Raw genomic sequence first — 23,040 nt, 5'->3', positions numbered from 1 at the left:
GTATGGGAAAACATGCATATAAAGCGCGGAAGTGTGAATGTTGTGTGGCCGTGTCGCGCGGTGATTGCGTTTGTTGGAGATGCATAGTAACTTGTGTCTGACTGCGATTTATGGAGGGAGAGCATAAGGGTAAAGTTAGCATGGAGTTGTGGTTGTATGCATTTCATGTACGTGTACATTGAGTGAAATGTGTTTGAAAAGTATTTCTTCTTGAAGACGATGTATTTTGGCAGTGAATTTATGTGTGACGGGCACTGTTAATATGCTGATTATTAAAGACGAAAGTAATGAGCGTCGTAGTAGGTTAATTTATGTTTGAATTGTAAAGAGATAATGAATAAAGGCAGCGCATCTAAACGTAATCAAGCGGGCCGACACCGTGAATGCGGAAAGTCGCAGGTAACCCTATTTGTGCGCGCGGTAAAAGTGCGCGGGGAACCCTATTTGTGCGCGCTGTAACAGTGCGAATGGAGGTTGAGAATTGTCTGCACACGTCGTACATGTGGTGAACAGTTTGTGTGCGTGTAAGCCAGTCATTGCATGACGCATTGCACGTTTATGGTATGGTTTTGATCTGTGGACGTTTATAACATAGCTGTGGTTTGCTTTAGTACAGGTGCAGCGTGTCAGCAGCGCGATTTGCACGTTAGAGTGTGTGTATTTGTTTAGACTATGTTCACTGCAGTTTCTGTCGTATTAGTTGGGCCTGTACCATTGAGAAGCTGGTGTTAAATAATATTAAAGTGGTAAAATATGTTTGTTTTCTGACCGTCGTTATGATGGCGCGTTTGTTCCTTGTGTGTGTGTGTTTGGGGGGGGGGGGGGGGGGGGTTGCAAATTACCGCAACGTTTCTGTATTTATTGTATCTGAATTGCTTCTCCTTTCATGTGGGCTGTGCAGATCGATGCGACAAGAGTAGTGTAGTGCTTACAGAAAATGGAGCAGGGATGGTAATTTGGTAAGAAAGTAAGCTTTGTTTAGGATGTTTGTGACATGCTGTGGGAGAGTCGCGTGGCTGTGACATACAGCAGCAATGCCAGTTAAAGTTTGCATGTCATGTCGTTGTGGGAACAGAACAATATTACTGGGACATACTGAAAAAGTTGCAATGGTGCTTATGTTATTAAAGCAGTTGTGTTATGTATAATATGTTGTGCGACAGTATTCTAGTACTTTGACTTTTGTAGTGATGTGTTTGAAGTGTTGTATGTATGTTTTTATGTCATGTTTTAGCTGTAATGGAGTTATTGATATGGTGCTATTAGTAACATAACTGAAATGGATATGGCCAGGTTGTTATAACTGTTCCTATGAGGGTTTCATTTATAGTTACTTTAAAGGGCAATTCACATGTTTTTATTTTACATGGACATACAAAGTCATTGTATTTTTAATGCAATGTAATGTCATAGTTATTGGTTGTTTTTTCTATGTTTGTAGATGCCTCGTGACAAGTCCTTCCGTCGTTCTCAGGCAGCTAGGAGGAGAATGGCGGCGCGTCTTGGTGTGGTTGCAGAACCTCAGCGGGCTTGCACCGACTCCTGTGCACGTATGTGGTGTACCATGTATATGTACAAATTGTATTGGTGCATGAAAGCAAGTAGTACTTTTTGTGTTATGTGCAAAAAATGTGATTGTTTGTATGTGTATTTAAAGCTTGCGGTACTGGTTACCGCCATAAAGTGTTGCAATGGCCAATTTCATCTCTGACTGGACGCAGTCACAAGTTGGTCATTCCAGCTGAGGCACCAGGCAAGAAGGTATTGTTTTATAAGTTAAAAGCAATTCTGTTTATTTGAGGAAGCGCATGTCATTGTAATGGTGAAACATAACTCTATGTCCTCTTTTCAGTTTGTTCTTGTTGTGGGGGCCTCCCATCTACGTGCGCTTGTAGATGGTTTTGCAAAGATGCCAGAGGGTTGCATTTCCTTTGGCTTCATGTCTACGCCGGGGGCCTGTGCGACTGAGTTGAGGACCGAGCTTCTTCATGCTGCTGTCCCTCGGACACCCGACGCAGTCTGCGTGATGGCACCCGGGAACAACTTGACAGCAAGCAGGACCGTAGACGAGGCGGGAGCAGACTTTCGCAAGCTGCTTGTAAGCGCCTGTGGTCGTTGGGCAAAGGTATGATCATTTAGTAGCAGAAATATAGGAAGTTGGAGACACTGTAATTATTTTGAGTGTAGCAGGTGTGGCATAATGTGTATTAGTAATTATTGTATGTAGAGGGAACAAATGTACGTTTGGAATAAGAGTTGTTGTTTTCTACAGGTCTTTGTCCAAGACTTCACCCCTCGTCTCAACGTCGATGTGGTTCTGCAAGATTACATGCGCCAAGAATTTCGTCGAGTGGCAGCCAGCATGGGTCAGTGTAAAATGTTTCATTAGCACAGTGAGATGAGGTTATATTAGTTTTGCAAAGTGAATGAATATGTACTTGCCAGGAGTATTTTGATTTTGTTATGCAACAGTTTGACGTAGACATTGTTAAGCCTGTACGTGTTTTTCAGGCATCAAGTACTACCCCACTGCTGAGCACTTTCCCATGGACCGCCTTGAGCTGTGGAGCAGAGATGGTGTACGTAGCAAATGTGATTTTGAAAATGGGAATGACAAGTTTGGTGTATTTGATATGCATAGGTTATTGCATTATGTATTTATACTGATAATCAAATTTGTGTTCTGTGAATGATGTCTTGTAATGTGTGTATTTGCAGGTCCACCTTAGTGACGATTTTGGTATGGACATCTTGGCTCAGTTGCTGTGGCTTTCAGCTTACAAGCAAGTGGAAACACCATCTCCACAACCAAAGGTGTCTCACAGAACGCCACCCCCTGTGAGAACCTATGCTCCCAAGGTGGTCGTGAAGGGAGAGCTTCCTAAGCCACGTCCGTCAAACCCCTTTGAATGGAAGCGTGTTGGCACGGACAGGAAGGTAAGTCTCTGTTGGTGTGTGTTGGAGATTGTTCAGGGAAACAAAAATGGACATTATGAAATGTTTTGTGTGACATATACATTAATCAAATTGTCTTTACAGAGAAACCATCCTACAGACATTGCTCAGTCTGCCCCTGCACCCAAACGCAGGATGGTTCAGTATGAGGTTTGTGAGGTTTTTTATTATGTTTTGAATGTTGTGGTTTCTGACAAAATGGCAGCAATTGTCTGAGTCTGTTGTTATGTTTCTGCATAGGTGGATGGAGCACCAGTCGTTCTGAGGAAGTGTTTCATTCCACTGAATCCTGTCCGGTTCAGCAGTGCCATTGGTGATGAGATGGATAAACTCGTTCCGTCTCATCTCCCTAATCCTGGGTGCCGTGCTGTTCCACGTGGCAAGCCAATTGTGGAACGGCAACAGACAGGTGCAGCCTCTAAGAGAAGAGCTGCTAGGCAGCAGGTAGGGCATTTATTGTAATGTTTGCCTATACATATACTATTTGTAGTGTTTGACAGTACAGGCAGCTACAGGAGCTGTAGCTTGTGTTTTATGTATTTTGTTTTTGCCTAGGTCAAGACACCTTCTGTGGTGTTGTCTGAGGTGGCACCTGCCTGTGTTGGGAACGACGTCCTTCTGGAGGGGGTGAGTGTTTTAAACACAAGTCATGATTGTCCATCACTGTGTAAATGCTGTGCCATTTTGTTTTTGTATGGTGATAGTCACTGAATGTGGTGGTTGTGCTGGTATATTTGTTTTTGGGCGATTTGGTGTACATTTAAGCATTACTACACATACACAATGCAATGCGTCTTTTTGTAATGGTCATGATAGTAGCATATATGGTTACAAAAGTTTTTTTTTTTGTGTAATGGATTATAGCATGGAGGTGATTTGTACTACTGGACAGGTGTGAGCCAGTTTGATATATCAGGTCATTCAGTTGTGTTTTGTTTGTTTGTTTGTTTTTTCCCCTATATGTAGGTGAAGGTGTCAACTCTGGCGATACCTTCTGGTCCTGCACCGCTCGCGACTGCTGTGCCAGTGGCTGCCTGTGGGGAGGTTGTTGCACTTACTGTGGTTTATGTTATGTCAGTGTAATGATCAAAATGATGCCGCTGTTCTTCTTATCATGGCGTATACTGACATGTACAAGCAAAGCTGTAATGGAAGTTGTGCTTATTTATAAATGTGTTTAGTATTTACAGTTATGAAAGTATTTAAAATATTATATGCTATGAATCAGCGTGTTAATGCAAGTTTGTTTGTTTTTTTTAAGAAATCAACAGGTAGGTGGTGTGTCCCACATCACAGTAGTCACACAGTATTTTGTTTCTGCAGTTCATTCATTTTTTTAAATTTTTGTTATTTTTGGTTTGTTTGTTCTTCCATCTAGGTGTCAACCCAGGCGACACCTTCTGGTCTTGTACCAACCACGGCGCCTGTGCCTGTGGCTGCGCGGGAGGAGGTAGTTGCACTTACTGTGGTTTATGGTGTTTGAGTGAAATGATCAAAAATATGTTATTGTTCTTTTTGAAATGGCATACACTCAAGTGTACAAGCTAAATTCAACAGAATATATTTGGATATGTATATCTAAAGCACGGTATTGTTCTCATATTTATACTATAATGTTGTATGTATGACAATTATAGAAGTTGGTTGGTGAATGTCTTTACCCTGTTATTGTCAACGTTTTGTAAGTAAATACTATGTCATGTTTTCATTGATTTGATTTTGCTTTCTTTTTTTTTCTGCTAGGCACACGTGACCCTGGGTTGCCCTGAGGTGGTTGCTGGCTTGTCACCTAACAGTCCTGTGCAAGTGACTGTGATGGAGAAGGTTGTGTTGAAGCAGCACTTTGTGATACCTTTTTGTTTGTATGATATATAAATAACATCTGTTTAATTATTACAGAGGCCAAAGGATAAGAGTCTCCACCGGCATCCCCCTCCAAAAGACAGTCATAGTGTGCACAATGATAATATGTTGTCATGCAGGTGTCCAAAAAAGTGGTTGTTGCCAGTTGTTAGAGGGACTCATATCAGAGAGACCCCTTTGACATCTGATTTGGATGCTTTAGTAGGATGTTGTATTGTGGCTGCAATCAAGCATGTGAGTTTTCCTGTCTGTACTTGGCAAGAGGCAGATGTAGATCAGATATGTGTAGAAGGAAGAAAGTTAGCCATGTATGTAGCTGAGGAAGCCAAGACAGCTGATGCTGAGAAGGAGAAGTTTAAATTCATAGCACAGCATAGTGTTTTTGGCAAGAAATGGAATGTGCCTATTGGTCTGCCAGTTTATAGGGACTTTGGGTTGTTGGAGGACCACTCTGCCATGTCTGATGGGTTGCAGGAACTTTTGTTAAGAGATGGAATGTGTCTGCTTGACCTCTGTGGTGCTGTTTGCCTGATCATTCAACACCACAGTTATTACGTAGTGGTTGATTGTGGTCCACGTGACATGGCAGGTTTGTCATCCAACAGTGGCACGGCTGCAGTTGTATTCAACACGTGCCTCGGTGATTTGATGATCCATATTAGAAATCTCAGGAAGTGTTTAGGTGTAGAGCGTTATGGCATTTGTAGCATATCAGTGAAGTCAGGTGAGGTTGAAGGCGAGTTGGTGAGTGCCAGGAAATGTAGTGTTATAGGATCATTTCATCAGGGGGATGTTCTATTTCAGTATGCAGGAGTTCAGTGTATGGCAGTAGGGTTGGCAAGTTTAGCCAAACATGCAGTTAACAGCATTTTCACATGGCAGACAAAAGATTTGGACACGGCTGTATTGTTGGGCGACCAATTGTACACATGTTTGCGAGACAGCAACAAGATTAGTGGCTTGTCAAATCTGCTGAGTGTTCCTGATTTGCCAAAGCAATCAGTGATAGATGGCCATAAGTTTGAATTTAAGTATGGCGAGGTTGCTTTTGGGGATGTAAATGTAGTTGAGGGAGATCTCATCCAGGCAGGTGTATACATGTCTCTACGCAATGCATTAGAAAACATGTTTGCCAAATATGACACATGTTTTCTAACTTTGTGTAGTAGCACATGTGTACTTATTTATCAGAATGGCCAGTACGCGGCGGTCGACTCACATGCTCGCGATTCAGCTGGAATGCCAGATCCAAATGGCAAAAGTATCATTGTGTATTTTAATTCATTGCCAGAGGTGCATGATTACATATGCAATCTGGGAATGGCACTGACTACAAGGCAAAAGCCTTTTGAAATTTCTGGCATTCGTGTTATTCACAGAGGCAGAAGTGAAGACGTGTCTTCACTTCTGCCTCTGTCCACTGGTCAAGCTGCAGGAGCTAGTGAGCGTAGTTGTGCTCTATCGGAACAGTTAACCACAAACAGTCTGACAGGCATGAAGTGTGAGGTGTCCTCAACTGCCTCTCCACGAAAAAAGTTAAAGATTAGTAATATAACTGTAGGTAAATCGGATGATGTTATCATTGGCGAGGTACATCAGCAATCATTCCAGTTCAATCGTCTTAGCGCTAAAGTTGCAAAAGCCTTGTGCAAACAGTTGAAGATTAATTATGTTAAGTCAAAGGAAGTTGATATATGTGCACAGGCCGGCGCCTTAGGAGCTCCATGCAAGAAGGACAAGATAATTGGTGACGGAAACTGTTTTTTTAGAGCAATTAGTCAAGCGGTGTCAGGTACGCAGGAGTACCATCAAATTATTAGAGATGCTGTAGTTCAGGAGATACACACTAATGCTGTGCTTTATAAGGACAGGTTGAGGCAACAATTTGCATCTGTTTCAGACTACCTGAGCCAATCAAAAATGGGCTCTGTTGGCAGCTGGGCCACAGAAGTAGAGATATTTGCAGCAGCAGAGTGTTTAGGAGTCAACATATACACATATTATGGTAATCGTTGGCTCAAGTATAGTTGTCAGAATGGCCCTTTGTCAGATCAGGGGATTTATTTAGAAAACTGCAATGGCAGTCATTATGAGGCTGTTGTTTGTGTTCAGTTGCCTGAAATACAAAGTTGTTCTGGTTATTGTAAAGTGTCCGATGCCACAGGATACAACCTTAGAAGGCAAAGTAGAGTAAAAAGTTGTGGCGTTGATGTACAAAACCTTTGTCTAGATGCACCTTCTACTTCTGTAGACAAAGTACTTGCTAGCCAAGGTGATGTAGAGGAACAGCAGCATAAAAGCACAATCAGTTGTATGCCTTTGTCTACTGACATTGCAAAAATTGCTGTGGCAGAGTCACATTACATGTGTAGGAGGAGCTCCACAGTACAGGTACAGGCAAAAGCAAGTGCAGATATATCAACTTTTCCTAGTAAATATTGTTTATCTAAATATATGAAAAGGAAGCGGAAATTGCAATATTGTGATAGTGTGGAACATTTGCAGCAACGTAGAGACCTTCGCAAAGAGAACTATCATAACAATGAAATGTATAGGCAGAAAGAAAAGACAATTAGTCAAAGGAAGTATGAGGATGATGTGCTGTATAAAGACAAAAAGAAAGCAATGAACAAACAAAAATATCATACAAATGTTTTGCATAAAAATGAAATGAAAGCCATGAGTATAGACAAATATCATAATGATGAGTTGCATAAACAAAAACTAAAAGCCATGAGTAAAGAAAAATATCAAACTAATTTGTTGCATAAAGAAAAAAAAAAAGCCATGAGTAAAGACAAATATCGCACAAATTTGTTACATAAAGAACAGGTAAAGAACATGAGTAAAAATAAATATCGCACAAATTTGTTACACAGGCAGCATGTAAAAGCCATGTCTTCAACCAAGTATCATGGCAATCCTGAACATCAAAATCGTGTTAAAGCAGGTAGCAAATCAAGAATGCTCCAACTGAAAGAAAACACAAAAGAATTTGATTTTGTTATGGAGCAGTTTGTGGAGAAAGTTAAGGAAGGGCCAGATTTTGTGTGCTGCGTTTGTCAAAGACTACTATTTAGACATCAGGTTTTATCATGTAAAAAAGATGATTATAAGAAAAAAAATGTGAATTTAATTGCAGATACATGTATCAGCAAAAAATATTTACATGAATGCAATGCCGACTGTGTTCTGCCATGTCAGTGGTTGGAGACATCCAGAGCACAGTTGTGGATTTGCTATTCATGTCATTATAAGATTAATAAGGGTGAAGTGCCACCGGAATGTGCGATGAACAACTTGGAGGTTCATCCCATTCCACCGGAATTGGCATGTTTAAATAGCTTAGAGCAGCATTTGATAGCATTACACATACCCTTTATGAAAGTGCTAGCTTTGCCTAAAGGTGGTCAAAATGGAGTACATGGGCCTGTGACATGTGTGCCAGCAAATATCGTGCAGACCACGAATTTGTTGCCTCATTGTGACATGGATGGCTCTTTGCTGCGTGTGAAATTGAAGCGCAAGCTAACTTACAAAGGCCATTATGAATATCAATTTGTTGATACAATGCGCATTAAAAAAGCTTTACAATATTTAAAAAAGACAAATGCGCATTACAAAGACGTAGAATTTAATGAATCATGGCTAAATGAGTTTTGCAGGGAAGAAGAAGAGGTTTCCCATAACGCATGTAATATTGCAAACAGCAATGAACCTGTTGAGCTTAATGAAGATGAGCTTCTCCACGACAGGCAGCAACATTGCATGTTTCAAGACACATGCCTCATGCCAGTCGATATTGGTCAGGAAGCTTTAGATCAATATTTCGATAATATATTGAATTTGGCTCCAGCCGAAGGGAATAATCCTGTCAAATTGCTATCTGATCGTAATAATGAAGCCAAATGCTTTCCCGTTTTGTTCCCAACCGCTTGTAATACATTTCATGAGAGTAGACAACATAGATTAACACTATCGCGTTACTTCAATAACAGGATTCTACATGCGGATGGTAGATTCGCCCAAAATATAGATTATATCTTCTTTGCTCAATACATGTCGGAGGTCGAACAAGTTGTATCAAATGTATCAATAGCATTACGTAAAGGTAAAGTAGGATGTACGCCCCAAAACATTAATCCTAACACGGTAAATAGTGAAGAATCTCTTAAAAACTTGTTAGAATTTGACAACGGCTTTCGTTTCCTAAAACCTATCAGGGGGACGCCAGCTTTCTGGCAGGGAGCACAGCGCGACCTGTTAGCATGCGTGCGTCAACTTGGTATTCCGACGTGGTTCTGTTCTTTTTCCTCCGCAGACATGCGATGGAAAAATCTTATTAACAGTGCCTTAAAACAAGACAACAGGACTCAAACAGTGGACGACTTGGATTGGGCTGATAGATGTGATTTGTTGCGTCGTCATCCTGTTACTGCGGCAAGAATGTTTGATTTCCGCTGGCATATTTTTGTAAGGGAAGTTCTTATGTCACCTTCATATCCAATCGGAAAAATAAAAGACTATTTTTATCGTATAGAATTTCAGCAACGCGGATCCCCACATGTGCACGCTCTTTTCTGGATTGAGGGGGCCCCCCAAATTGACAAAGACTCCGATGAAGCAGTAATTGCTTTTATTGACAAATATGTCACTTGTGAATTACCATCACATGATGACACGTTGTTGGACACTGTAACATGCGTTCAACAACATTCCAAACGACACTCCAAAACTTGTAAAAAGAAAAAGACTGTTTGTCGCTTTAACTTCCCCAGGCCAGTGTCAGCTCGAACATTTATTTGTCGCAGCCCAACTGATGAAGACGATGACAAATCATGCGAGTGTTCTACAGACAAATCACAGACCTTGCCTAAATGTGAATGTACAAAACAAAAGCAGGAAAAACCTAATAGGATGAAAAAAGAACATGCGAGTCTAATTTTAACTGCTATTAAAACAGCGCTATCAGATGACACAGTTAGCTATGATAGTGTGGAGCATCTCTTTGCAAGCTTAGGCATAAGTCAAGGTTCTTTTGAGGAAGCTTATAGACGCTTTGCTAGGAAGACAGAAGTTGTCTTGAGAAGACAAATTAACGAAGCATGGATAAATCAATATAGCAAGCCGTTACTAAAATGCTGGAATGCAAACATAGACATCCAGTATGTTGTAGACGCATATGCGTGTGTAGTGTACATCATCTCTTATATATCGAAATCAGAGAGAGAGATGGGACTAATGTTAGGCAATGCGCAAAGAGAAGCTTCAAAAGAAGGAAATGTTAGTGCAAAAGATGCACTGAAAAAGTTAGGGAGTGTTTATTTACACAATAGAGATGTTAGCGCCCAAGAAGCAGTATATAGATTAACGAATATGCATTTAAAAGAATGCACTCGAAAGGTTGTGTTCGTGCCAACGGGTGATAACGTAGTGAAAATGAGTTTGCCTTTAAGTGTTTTAAAACAAAAGGCATCATCACATGAACTCACCACAGAGGACATGTGGATGACTAGTTTCGTAGATCGCTATAAGAATAGGCCTAATGATAGTGTTTTTAATGATATGTGTTTAGCAACATTTGCATCTGAATATCGTGTTGCAAATAAAAATGAAAAATCAGTTAATAGGATCGCGTTGCGAAATAAGTTAGGTTTTGTTATAAAGCGAACACGAACACAACCCGCAGTTGTACGTTACGCGCGCTTTTCCATAACAAAAAATCCCGAACAGTTCCATCAGAGTAGTTTGCAGTTGTTTTTGCCCTATCGTATAGATGAGCAGCTTAGACCTCCAAGTTACGAGACTTATGAACAGTTTTATACAGACGGCCATGTTAGACGTAGTGATGGCAGTCTACATTCAGTTAGGTCAATTGTTGAGAACAACAGACAAAAATTTGAAATTGATGCAGATGTGTTAGAAAACATTCAAGATGTAATTGACATTAATGGAGTTATTGAAGATGCATGGTGTGAGCTCTGCCCAGAACAAGAACGTGAAAGATTAGAATGCGTAGAGGAAATGAAAGAGAAAGAACAGGAAGTCGAGGACAATGTAGACAATATCCCGGATTTAGCAGCAACAAAGGAACAAGTAGCACATTTGGAAAAACACAATAACATTAGTAGACGTGATGGATTAGCCTTAATTAGGTCTCTAAATGTAAAACAGATGACTGTCTTTTACCAGATAAGACAGTGGTGTTTAGATCACGTAATGGGCAAAAACCCACAACCACTGCATGTATTTATTACAGGTGGTGCGGGGACAGGGAAAAGCCATTTAATTAAAGCCATTCAATATGAGGCAAAACGGCTTCTGTCAAAACTTTGTCATTGCCCTGATGACATTACTGTCATGTTAACTGCTCCAACAGGCATTGCTGCATACAATTTACATGCGAGCACAATTCATAATGCCTTGAGCATTGGTAAAGACATTCGCTTACCTTACACCCCTCTGGGTGAGGAAAAGTTGAATTCTTTACGTGTTAAATATCGCCATCTCAAATTGCTAATCATCGATGAAATCTCCATGGTTGACCACCATTTGCTGGCATACATTCATGGCCGATTACGACAAATAAGGCAAACTGGTGACTTTTCCCCGTTCGGAAATGTTAGTGTAATTGCAGTTGGAGACTTTTTCCAACTGCCTCCAGTACGGGGAAAACCACTGTATGCTGATAATATAGGTGTCAACTTGTTTTGCCCTCTATTTAAAGTGGTAGAACTCAACACCATCGTTAGGCAAAAAGATGGCTCCTTTGCAGAGTTATTGAACAGGCTACGCACACGTCATAAAGGGACAAAAATGCTAGATAATGACATACAAATATTGAAACAATGCGAAACAGGCGAAGATAGTCCAGCTTTACATATATTTTCAACAAACAGACAAGTTAATGAGCATAATGAACAGCAATTATTTAAGATGTGTCCTGATTACATACAGATAGAAGCTCAAGATTATATGAATAACACTAGAACAGGGAAATTAGAATTAATCAAGGGACATCATGCCAAGGCACCTTACACTTGTCTGTCAGAACAATTGCTATTGGGAAAGGATGCACGTGTAATGCTGTGCAAAAATATAAACATCAATGATGGCCTTGTGAACGGTGTGTGCGGTACTGTTACACACATACTATATTCTCAAAAAAGTAAATTCCCTTTAAAAGTGTACGTTAAATTTGATGATAAACATGTTGGTGCACAAAGCAGGAAACAATGTGCAAATGTGTCACAAGATTTAGGTGATTCGACTGCTATTAGTCCAGAAGAGGAAAAGGCCACAAACAAAGGCGGATTGCGCAGGCAATTTCCTCTTAAGCTAGCATGGGCTATAACTGTCCATAAAGTTCAAGGCCTAACTGTAGAAAAAGCAGTTGTGTCGTTAAAAAGGATCTTTGCACCTGGTCAGGCATATGTGGCCTTAAGCCGCGTAACAAATTTATCTGGTTTAATTGTTCAAGACTTTGAGGAAAAAGCAATATACTGTAAAGATGGCATTCTGGATGCAATTAAGAACATGCCTCCTTTCTTGGTGGAAAACATAGAGTGTAACTTGACCTCCAATACCTTTAATGTGTTTCTGATGAATGTGCAAAATTTAAGACTGCATGCAGCAGATTTGGTGGCTTGTACACAGCATTTACAGCTTAACTGTATTGCTGTTACAGAAACATGGCTGCCTCAGTTGCCATCATTAGAAACTGTGAACATTAATGGTTTCACTTTTCATTGTCAACCTCGCAGTTTAGCGTACAGTAGTAACAACCCCACATTAATTAATATACAAAGGCAAGAACATGGTGGTGTTGGCATGTATAATGCCAACAATATAGACTGGAATGTGATTCAGCCACCAAATGTCAATATTGAATGTGCAGTATACAACTATCCCATTTACAACATATTAATAGCAGTTATTTATCGACCACCAATATATCCAATGCCTTTGTTTAAAGAAAACTTAGGCAACTTACTTGATTGGTTAGATCCACTGAGTGATACAATCGCTATCATGGGCGATTTCAATGAGAACATTGTAGAAAACACATCTCTCTGCACATTTGTGACCAAAAAGGGGTTTGTTCAATGTGTTAGTCAACCCACAACGGAAAAGGGCACACTAATTGATCATGTGTATGTAAAAACAAACAATTATGCCATTAAGACAATAGTGGTGCCAACATATTTCAGCCACCACGAGGGGATTGCATGTTCTTTTGTATCTAGAACATACTGTAATAAGGAAGACAGTACAGCAGGCTAGGTCAGACAAAATCTCTGCTTGTTGTTAAATGTGTTTACTGTGACTGTTGCATCATTGCATCTGCTTTGTGCCCTACATGCTTTACATGTTTTTTGACATACTTCCTGCAGCTATGGTCTTGTATGTGTGCTCTACAAAATGTTAAAAAAAACAAAACAAATTCATTTATTTTTTTAAATTTATGTTTGTTTTTTTGTTTTTTTTAATGTTATTTTGCCACATTTCTGTTAAATTCTAGGGTGTTTGCTGTCTACGTTTTGTATGTTATTGTATTGTGTGCACAATGTAGAACAAAGGTTTCGTTTACTGTGTTACAACAGCATGTTTAACTGAAACATATCAAGCATATGTGTTGTCTATACAGCACATACTGACATTTGCACTACATATATATTTATTTACATTTGGTGTGAAAAAGTAAAAATAAGGCACAATATGTAATGGTGCTACTCACATGCTGTTGTGATGCAGGTTTTGCTTTGCCTTCCATGTAACATCAAAAAGCAAAAGGCACTGGTAATGGTACTCCTGGTTTTACTGGGATGGGGTTCGATACCCTGCGGTGCCTTGCTGACTATTTTGACATGTACATGAAAGACCATATGATATGCACTCTATTACTCAAAACATGCAAAACTGCTGCCATTAGGTAGTGCTATTACAGTGACCCCTGGTTGTTACATAGATGTGTTCATTAAGTTTGATGCACATTGGACAATTTACACTAAACTTATAGCAATTACCTGTTTCATGGCGAAACGCCAAAATTCGCCGCCACGCCACAGCCACAGCGTTTAACGCTGACCAAATCTTTTAATATGTTTTAATCACACACTTGTGTTAATGCTCCACGCCAGTTTTGAAGTCAGTTGAATCATTTTTGTAGGAGGAATTAGTTAAAATGGGTCATGTGGAAAACGCCAAAATTGAGCACCAAATTCAAAATAACTGACTTCATGTTGACTTTAGCCTATGGGTCCAAGAGACTTTTTTGTTCATCTCCCTGTGATACATATGTGTACCAATTTTTGTGCACGTCGGCGAAAGTCACTATTTGCGGCGCCGCACGTCAAAGGGCGTGGTCAAGCCATTTGGCCACGCCCATGGACAAAACTCATATCACATGTTCAGGTCAGGACTGTTAATGAACATGTAAAGTTTCAGGCAGTTTTGACCAAGTACAGGGAGGCTAAAGCCACTTCCTGTGTTTTGGCGAAACGCGTTAATGGGCGTGGCCACGCCATTTGGCCACGGACATGGACGAAACTCATACCATATGTTCAGACTGGGACTGTTAATAACCATGTGAAATTTCAGGCAGATCTGACCATGTACAGTCCAGTTATAGCAACTTCCTGTGTGTTGGCGAAACATGGACCTTCGCCACGCCGCCAGGGCCACGCCGTTTCACGAGACGCCCTGATCTTCATGATGTAGCATCATCATGGTCTTAAGGCTTTTCAGACCAGATTGCAGAGTGATATGGTCAACGGGCTGGGATCAGGACCTCTGACTGGAAAACATGTCATTTCCTGTCGCCAACAGGGGGCGCTGTGAGAATTATGGAATATTTCCATATAGGTGTGTTCAGGGTCGGACTATTATCAGACATGTGAAGTTTGGTCCAAATTGAACCTTTTATACAGAAGTTATTGCAAAAAATTAAAAAATTGAATTTATGGCGAAACGCCAACATTCGCCGCCCCACTTTGGCCACGCCCTTCAACTTGAGGAATATCTTTCTATAACTTTTGATGGGAGTGTAGTCAAGAAGGTAGCCAGCGAATTTGACACTGTTCTGACTCTTCCTCTCGGAGGAGTTTGTTAAAATGCGCGACAAGTGAAACGCCAAACTTAACAGGAAATTCAAAATGGCGGACTTCCTGTGGGGTTTGGCCTATGGGTCCAAGAGACTTTTTTGTGCGTCTGGGTGTGATACACATGTGTACCAAGTTTCGTGCAGGTCGGTCAAACGTGGCGGGGGGGCTGCTGTTTCAAGGGCGTGGTCACGCCGTTTGGCCACGCCCATCAGCGAAATTTGTATCATACATTCAGGCCGGGACCTGTCACACATATGTGAAATTTCATGTTGATGTGAACTTGCAGACAAAAGTTATTGCTAAATATGTCGTTTTTTTGGGCCGTGGTCCTTCGCCGCTCTCTAGCGTCGACACCCTTCGCCGGACCGCCACGCCCTTCAAAATGTAGCATCACCCACTTGTTAAGGTCATCTTCACCAAATTTGAGCTAGAAATAATGAATGCATTTGGAGCAGCATGTCAAAACCCGGAAAAAGTCATTTTCTGCCACCACCAGGGGGCGCTATGACAATTATGGAATATTTTCATATATTTGTGTTCAGGCCCATACACTGATCAAACACATGAAGTTTGGTGCAGATCTGACCATGTACCCCAAAATTATAGCCATTTCCTGTTTCATGGCGAGACATCAAAATTCGCCGCCACCTGACGCGCAGGCCCTGTATCAAAAACATAAACCTTCAATAACTTTTAGTCACAATGTTGTCTAGATGGTACACGGCCATTTTGAAGTCGATACGATGAATCGTGTGGGACGAGTTCGTTCAAATACGACACGTGCGAAACGCCAAAATCGGCCGCGCCGTCCAAAATGGCCGACTTCCTGTAGGGTTTAGCCCATGGCTCCAAGAGGCTTTTTTGTGCGTCCCGGTGTGTTCTATCTGCGTACTAAGTTTCGTGCATGTCGGACAAACATGCCGTCGGGGCTCGCCTTTAGATGGCGCTATTGAGCCAATTCGCCGCGCGCATTTTCGAGACCCTTAAAATACGTAATTTTTCGCCGGGACTGCCGCGCCCGCCAAATTTGGCGGCCCTACCTATATGGCAAGTCCCCCAAAAATGCGATTTATTTGTCATCACGAGAATAATAAGAATAATAATAATTCCTTTGATTTCAATAGGGTCCTCGCACCGGTTCGGTGCTCGGGCCCTAATAATTCCTTTGATTCCAATAGGGTCCTCGCACCGGTTCGGTGCTCGGGCCCTAATAAATAAAGAGTCAGCCAGGGCGAGAAATCTGCAGCAGGTCAGGGTAAAAATATTTGTGACCGTTCATAAAAGTAAAGTAATAATAAAAACAAATGTCCCTAAGAATTAGAGTAAGATTCATTGCATTTCATGTCATCACAGTTGGCATATTTAGGCATATATGTGACTCTTATTTCCAGATAGAGATTTAGTTTTTGATCAGAAAACAACTGAATGTGTAGCAAGGAAAGAAGGAAAAATGGTTCTATTCTGCCACCATGAAAAGTGTGCCACGTTATGATTTAGACATGAAATAAATCTTCACACTCGTACAGTAATTTCCAAGAATTGCTACCTTTCCAGCTCTCCTGCACGTACTCTTACCTCTCCAGCTCAGTGCACGATTAGCAATACCAAGCAGCCGGTTTTACAGCTGGTATTAACATGCGTTTGTCACACAAACAGATGCGTCGTCGTATCCAGCACGCTGGGACAAATGGACACAAATAACTTAATGTGCATTTGCCAAATTTACAAGAAGGCCTAATAATTAAGAATTTGTTGTAGACAGTTTATAAAAGTTTATAAAGACAAAGTTTATGAAGTTTTTTCTCACTCAATAGTTGACAAAATTGTGCATCTTTTCTCCACAGGTGACAAAGAAATAGCCTATACTGGTTACTGTTATTGTATTTGTCAAATTTGATATTTACCTTTAATCATATGTCGTCTTTCATAAACTTAGTGTAAATGATGAAATGATGATTGGCAGGTAGATGCATGTCAGACACGGAGTAGTCTTTTCTTTAATTAGAAAAGAAACAGCTTAATGTGTTGAATCTACAAGACTAAGAATTTGCTGTTGCCGTTTTGCAACATTTCGTTCACAACTCTCAAAATTGTGCAATTTTTTTTAAAGGGAGTCTTGTGGTATTGGGGTTATTAGTTCAGTGGTTCAAGCAGCAGATGTTGTGAACACACCACCTGTTTCAGCTGCTTATCTTCACAGGCCAGAGAGCACAAACACAGTTACAGTGAATCAAATTATGTACTTTAAGGACTTCAGTTAAGTAGGACGTCCTTCAATGTGGCCAAGGACATATTATGTACAGATCACCCAAGAAGCATGTTAATACCAGGTGTAAACAGGCTCAAGGATGCTTTGTCCTTATCTTCACTGTATTCTGCTTGTTCTACCCTCTACTCTTCCTGTTTCCTCAAGAAAGAATTCCCCTTTCTTTGTTTCAGAAGTCAGCTCAGACGGTGCTGAGAGGCTGTGAGGAGATCTGCGGTTCTCCTCGCGTTCGGACCATGTCGGGAAGCCGGGCGCCTCTGCTGTTGTCCCGCCTGTCTGAGACCTCTTCTGCGGATGAGAGCATGAGCGACGTGGACTCAGTTCCCTGCTCCCCTCTCACGTTCCCCTGCTCCCCGCTAGCTGTACCTGGATCTATGGGCAAGTCCTACGGTACGTGCACGAACGCATCATCACATGCTTCGCGTTTGACAGCATGCTTTATGTAGTTTAAATGTGATGTCCACATTGTAAATATTATCTCTTACATTTGACAGGATTATCTTTTACTGGGATGTATGAACAAGAAAGAAACCACAATAACAACATGGGAGAACACAGGGTGAGAAACAACTCAACAAAACAGCACAGAAACATGACACTGTGTCACATTTAGTCAAACTGTCAGTAGCATTATACAGTTAGCTACCAGTATAAGCTATTACTAAATTACCAATGTTAGCATTAACAGCTGTTTACTTACCAGTCTAATGATGATAATAATGCTGTTTTGTTTTCTGTCTGTAGGAATCCGACAGCGGCGGAGACAGCGGCTACCCCAGTGAGAGGAGGAGTGATGGAGACCCAAATGACCATGTAGACGGGGTAAAGATTTCTATTTGACTTTGGTTTGATTCCATTTTGGCCAGAACATTTTCAGGATTTATGTCTTGTTTTTTTTTTTTTTGGCCAACAAGCTACAGAGGAAGCAGTTAATTACTGAAGTACACACACATATCCCTCAGTAAACCTTTAGATAAACAAGGCCAAGGCCAAGAATTTGTGTATGTCTGACATATATTCCTTTATATGAAGTGTCAAAATATAACTATATAATATAAATACTCGTGTATTGCTACTGTTCAAATTATATTTAGAGGAAGAAATACATTTTTGAGCCTTTTTTTTAAAATATTTTTGACACTTGTGTTAGCATACTCTAGCATATTATCTTAAACAAATAAAAACACATCATTTTTTAAAGGTTATTAAGCCCTGACATGTTCTCTAACCTCTCTGGTTAGTGTCTGTAGTTCACTCTCAGTAGCTGTTAGTCTGTTGACATTTCCACTTCTCCACATTTTGACTGTTACATCTTCTGACTGTAGGTCTTATATTGCATGTTGTATCATCACGTAGGCCCATCATCGCTACAAAAGACAATATTCTGAGTCGGATGAGGACAGTATCAGACGGGTAAACAAACATAGAGACGGCAGTGTGTCAACATCATCCTCACCTTTGATCATAATCAAACCTCCTCTAATTTTCCTCATCCTTGTCTTTCTTCACTTTGTCTTTTCCCCCCATTTTTTGTTTAACAATTTAAGCCATTCCTCACTTTTCCTCTAATGTAGCTCCTCCTGCTCTTTTTGTTCCCTCAATAGAGGAAGATGGTAGCTCCTCCAAGAGTCTCTGCGAACTTATATTCAAACACTCCTGACAACGAAGGGGTGATTATTTGCATGGAGGCTTGTGCAGTTTTATTGCTATAAAGCTTTATGAAGCATGATTCTCAGGATCAGCGCTGTTACACAAGCTGAGCTGCCACTGTTTCCATGTTCACTCTTCTTTTATCCTCAGTTGAGTGAATGAAAACAGTCTGAAAATGCAAAATACGAAGAAATTCTACATTGATTTATGAGACTGAAACACCATCTACCTCTGTTTCACCAACTCATCATCCTGCTGTTGGTTCTTGTCACGATAATTTTGTGTGTGTGCTCCTGCTTGTTTGCCTTAGCGGCCAACAGGGATGTACTCCTCCAGCTCTGAGCTCAAGACTGATCATTTATCAATTAAAGTTAAAGCAGAATATTCTGGATGGGTACACCCCTGAGCATGTGATTTGTCAGCTGATTTTACCTTCATCGTTTTTTTTCTGATTATTGTGGCTTTCATTCTTTCTTCCTCTTGTACCTTAACTGTCTTTTTCTGCTCAGCTGACGGAGGAGAAGTGGAGCTTCTATCACTCGTCTCGCGCTCACGTCCATCGACCCTCCTGCGTGGCCACTGAGGTGGAGCGACTCAGCAATCTGCTGCAGAAGAAGATCGGACAGTCAGTCCTCGGAAAGGTGAAACATTAGTCTGGTTGATTTGATGTTAATACAGATGATAAATGTAGTCAGTAGAAGAGTGTGTTATATTGATCTAGAAAACTGGGTTCTCCTGCTCGTGGAGCCGTGCCAGCAGTGACTACATGTACCAGGATGCATTGTGCACAAGCTTCTGATGCCCACACCTATATTCACCAACCTAACCTATAGTTACTTTGATGGCCAAAACATAATGTTAGGTGACAAAAATACTCACTTAACACTAGAAATCCAAGCTCATAGAACCCGTAGTTCTTTCATAACACCAGTGACATCATTATGGATGCAGGGAGAACAACAGGTACTACACTGCTATTGGACAAGCACGTGAAAAGTGCAGCACCATTTGTCAAATATATGCCAGCACAGATTTTTTTAATTTTGGTGCTTTCAGTGGCTGTAGAAGCTCCACCAGACTATGCTGAATATATCCTGGATCTCTTCCCTCCTGCCCAGGTCCACCTGGCGATGGTGCGGTACCACGAAGCGGGTCGTTTCTGTGAGAAGGACGAGCAGTGGGATCAGGATTCGGCCATGTTCCACCTGGAGAGAGCTGCGCTGTGTGGAGAGCTGGAGGCCATCGTCGCCTTAGGACAATGCTGCATGCAGCTGCCTCATCACATCCTGCCAGACGTGGAGCTGGAGGTGACATACAGTTTTCTCAGACTTCACTCTTCAGCTGACTTTGCATAGGATGCATCCTTGTTTTCAAACTTTTTTGTGTGTTGTTGGCAGGATAACGCAGGAAACCGGATGAAAGGTTTTAAGTATCTGCTGCAGGCTGCTGAGGCTGGAGACAGATCTTCTATGATTATAGTGGCCAAAGCTTTTGATACTGGGATCAATCTGCCAGCTGACAGGTCAGTGAAGCTGTGAAAAGTTGGACATTACTGCCCCCTAGGGGGAATTCCACACATTTTTATTATAGGTAGCAAGACTGTCCCATTTTCGATGCTGATGGGATTGTGTGTTATTGTTTTTTTTCCCCAATTATAAAGAAAACGGGACTGGGAGGAAGCAGTTCACTGGTACGACAGTGTGCTGAACATGACAGACTTTGACGAGGGCGGAGAGTTTGATGGGACGCAGGACGAACCTCGCTACCTGCTGCTGGCCAGAGAGGCAGAGATGTTCCAAGTGGGAGGCTACAACCTCAAAGCTGACCCACAGAGAGCAGGTTCGACTCCAGACCACACTGTGCTCGATATACCTAATTTAACCACATGATTATAAGGAACAATCCACTGAAGTCTGTCTTTTGACTATTAAACATTCACTTCATGTAGGCTTGGAATAATTTCTCATGTAGTTTCTCTGCAACAGTCATTCTTGACAGTAGGACTCAGAGCGCCATCTGGTGGGATGCAGAGGCAGTACCACTGACAGTTCATTATTTTTTCTCTTTTTTGTCATTTAATGTATTTTTTTCTCAATTATTTGAGAAGGTGGTCCTCTGAAAACAATCAGAAGTTTGAATTAAATTACACAAGGTTGAAACCCCTGCTCTGCAACATGGGATTTGCTGACAGTAAAAATGTAGAATAGCACCAGCCTTATCCCAACTATTTATTTTCATAAAAGCCATGATTTTCCCTACCTCCATCCCAACCTCTCTTCCCTTCCCTGCAGGTGATCTGTTCACAGAAGCCGCAGAAGCTGCCATGGCTGCCATGAAAGGTCGAGTGGCTAACCAGTACTACATGAAAGCTGAAGAGGCCTGGGCGCTAATGGAGGAGTAAATCCAGATGCGCTTTTCTTGCACAAAAAGGCCACGAAGAATTTATGTGTCTGGCAGATAGCCACAGTGATTTTTACTCATTCAAGGTACAACTTGAATGGTTATGTTTACATATTTTTTATTAAAGCATTTTTTTGCCAATGGAGTGTTTGTGTGTTTATGTTATCGTCCAGTTGTCTGTTGTTCTTTTCCTGTTTGTAAAACTAGTCATTATGACTCATTTTTTCTTTAATTTCTTGTCTCTGATTACCTGTTAGATAAGTGAATGTGGCTGCATGAAAGAATAAGGTCTGGCTGATCAAAACAAAGAATATGGTTTACTTGCCCTAAACATTAGTACACTTATATTGGACGTATGTATATAAAAATGCTTGGAATACAAAACTGTAAAATAAAGTTTGCGTTGCATTTTATGGGTGAACACTTGCCATTATTGCGTCTTGTTTTTTTTCTTTCTTAAACAAGCTTCTCATTAGAAAGTGAGGATAAATAATCCTCCTTTACAGAAATAAACTGTAATATACTTTATTTAAAGCTGCTTTGTGTAAGAATTTTGTTTTAAAACATTCAAACCTTAATTAAAATTATCAACAGAATGCAAAGAAGGGTGTTCAATCCGGATCCAGCAATGCAAAATGTTTTGCTGCTAATTGACTTTGACTGAGAAACAGTTAAGGAATTTATGTAAAAACACTAATCTGTCGCCCCTAAAATATTATATTAACAACACAGATGCAACTGAATAATCATATTATAGGAATACTTTTGGTAACAGCGTGTCACTACTTGCCACTTTGATCATTAGGTGCCACTACTCTAATAGTATACAAGCTAAAACATAACACCTTTGTTGGCTCTGTTTTCCATGAGTTGAAGAAAAAAAATCAGACATCTTCTGTCAACACAAAGTGTATTTCTCTCAAATTCTGTTCAAAAATTTGTTGGACTCTGTTGGTTTGCACATCTCCTCCCCTAACTTCCCAAACTCTCTTGACTTCAGCCGAACAGTCTTAACTGTTCGATCTATGATATTAGCTAGCTAACGGTAGTGTTGTTCACTTCCAGTAGCTAACTGTACCGTTGGCAACAGTAGTTAGCGGTAGCATTAGCTAGACTAGCTTGTTTATATCCTTAGTCTAAGAATTGGTGTAAATTTCCCAAAAAGAACATATTTGGATTTCTCTTCAGAACATCTAGATAATTCATCTGACTTTAAGTTAAGTTTCCATCGTAGTCTTTGTTCGTTATTTTATATAATTCAACGTATGTTTTAGAATGTTTCAATGATTAAAACAGCGGTTACAAAAATGTTTAGCGTTAGCTAAAGTAGTGTTGGTTGCTAGGTAACACATAACAGTTGATAAACTACGCTGGATTGAGTATTTAGGATTTCCTAACATGAGCTAAAATGAGATACGTTGCCAAAAATTGTTGGGATTTGCCACTGTAATATGGGGAAAATACTCAGTTTTCTTAGTTTAATACTTTAGACAGGAGCTTTCTGTTAAGCGGCCCCTGGTGGCTGCTGTGTGCAGAGTTTTGAAAGGATGAACTTGATGTGAGGATAAACATATAGATATATATTTATATTCATGTTTGACTTCTGTTGAATATTACCCTAAGGTCGGCTTACTCTGAACGTAAGGTAGCGTGGCCGAGCGGTCTAAGGCGCTGGATTAAGGCTCCAGTCTCTTCGGGGGCGTGGGTTCGAATCCCACCGCTGCCAAATCCTTTTCGTTCACGGCAGTTGCCTAAAGTACTAATGAATGACATTAAACTTACATGGGACACCGCTGTGACTGT

At 40.8% G+C, this 23,040-nt stretch overlaps 2 protein-coding genes and 1 non-coding gene across 11 annotated transcripts in view; all 3 read left to right on the top strand.

The window, feature by feature from the left end:
• The window catches only part of eef2k (eukaryotic elongation factor 2 kinase), a 41,042-nt gene extending 19,384 nt beyond the window's left edge, over positions 1-21,658 (top strand). For 5 of the 9 annotated variants that reach the window (XM_084740500.1, XM_084740501.1, XM_084740499.1 and 2 more), the window contains 10 exons: positions 17,361-17,577; positions 17,682-17,746; positions 17,932-18,009; positions 18,544-18,600; positions 18,792-18,857; positions 19,347-19,478; positions 19,956-20,144; positions 20,235-20,359; positions 20,498-20,676; positions 21,129-21,658. In XM_084740500.1, the coding sequence (XP_084596626.1) occupies positions 17,361-17,577; positions 17,682-17,746; positions 17,932-18,009; positions 18,544-18,600; positions 18,792-18,857; positions 19,347-19,478; positions 19,956-20,144; positions 20,235-20,359; positions 20,498-20,676; positions 21,129-21,238 (1,218 nt within the window). In that variant the 3' untranslated portion in view covers positions 21,239-21,658. The remainder of the gene's footprint in view (positions 1-17,360; positions 17,578-17,681; positions 17,747-17,931; positions 18,010-18,543; positions 18,601-18,791; positions 18,858-19,346; positions 19,479-19,955; positions 20,145-20,234; positions 20,360-20,497; positions 20,677-21,128) is intronic. The other 4 variants (XM_084740506.1, XM_084740507.1, XM_084740502.1 and 1 more) reach the window with 3 other exon arrangements.
• On the top strand, positions 1,442-6,292 carry LOC146312213 (uncharacterized). Its single transcript, XM_084741484.1, has 10 exons — positions 1,442-1,550; positions 1,658-1,761; positions 1,853-2,125; positions 2,273-2,366; positions 2,512-2,579; positions 2,719-3,105; positions 3,196-3,399; positions 3,511-3,658; positions 4,334-4,405; positions 6,198-6,292. Exons 1-10 carry the CDS (start codon positions 1,442-1,444, stop codon positions 6,290-6,292), a joined length of 1,554 nt encoding a protein of 517 aa, XP_084597610.1.
• Positions 21,659-22,881: 1,223 nt separating the features above from the next.
• On the top strand, positions 22,882-22,963 carry trnal-aag (transfer RNA leucine (anticodon AAG)). The gene has a single exon. It is a non-coding gene; the product is annotated as a tRNA-Leu (tRNA).
• The last annotated feature ends 77 nt before the right edge of the window (positions 22,964-23,040 follow it).

The sequence above is a fragment of the Lutjanus erythropterus genome, chromosome 17 (assembly GCF_056507025.1).
Source record: "Lutjanus erythropterus isolate fLutEry1 chromosome 17, fLutEry1.hap2, whole genome shotgun sequence".
In the NCBI taxonomy this organism is placed as follows: domain Eukaryota; kingdom Metazoa; phylum Chordata; class Actinopteri; order Lutjaniformes; family Lutjanidae; genus Lutjanus; species Lutjanus erythropterus.
This window is presented reverse-complemented; position numbering and strand designations above follow the sequence as displayed.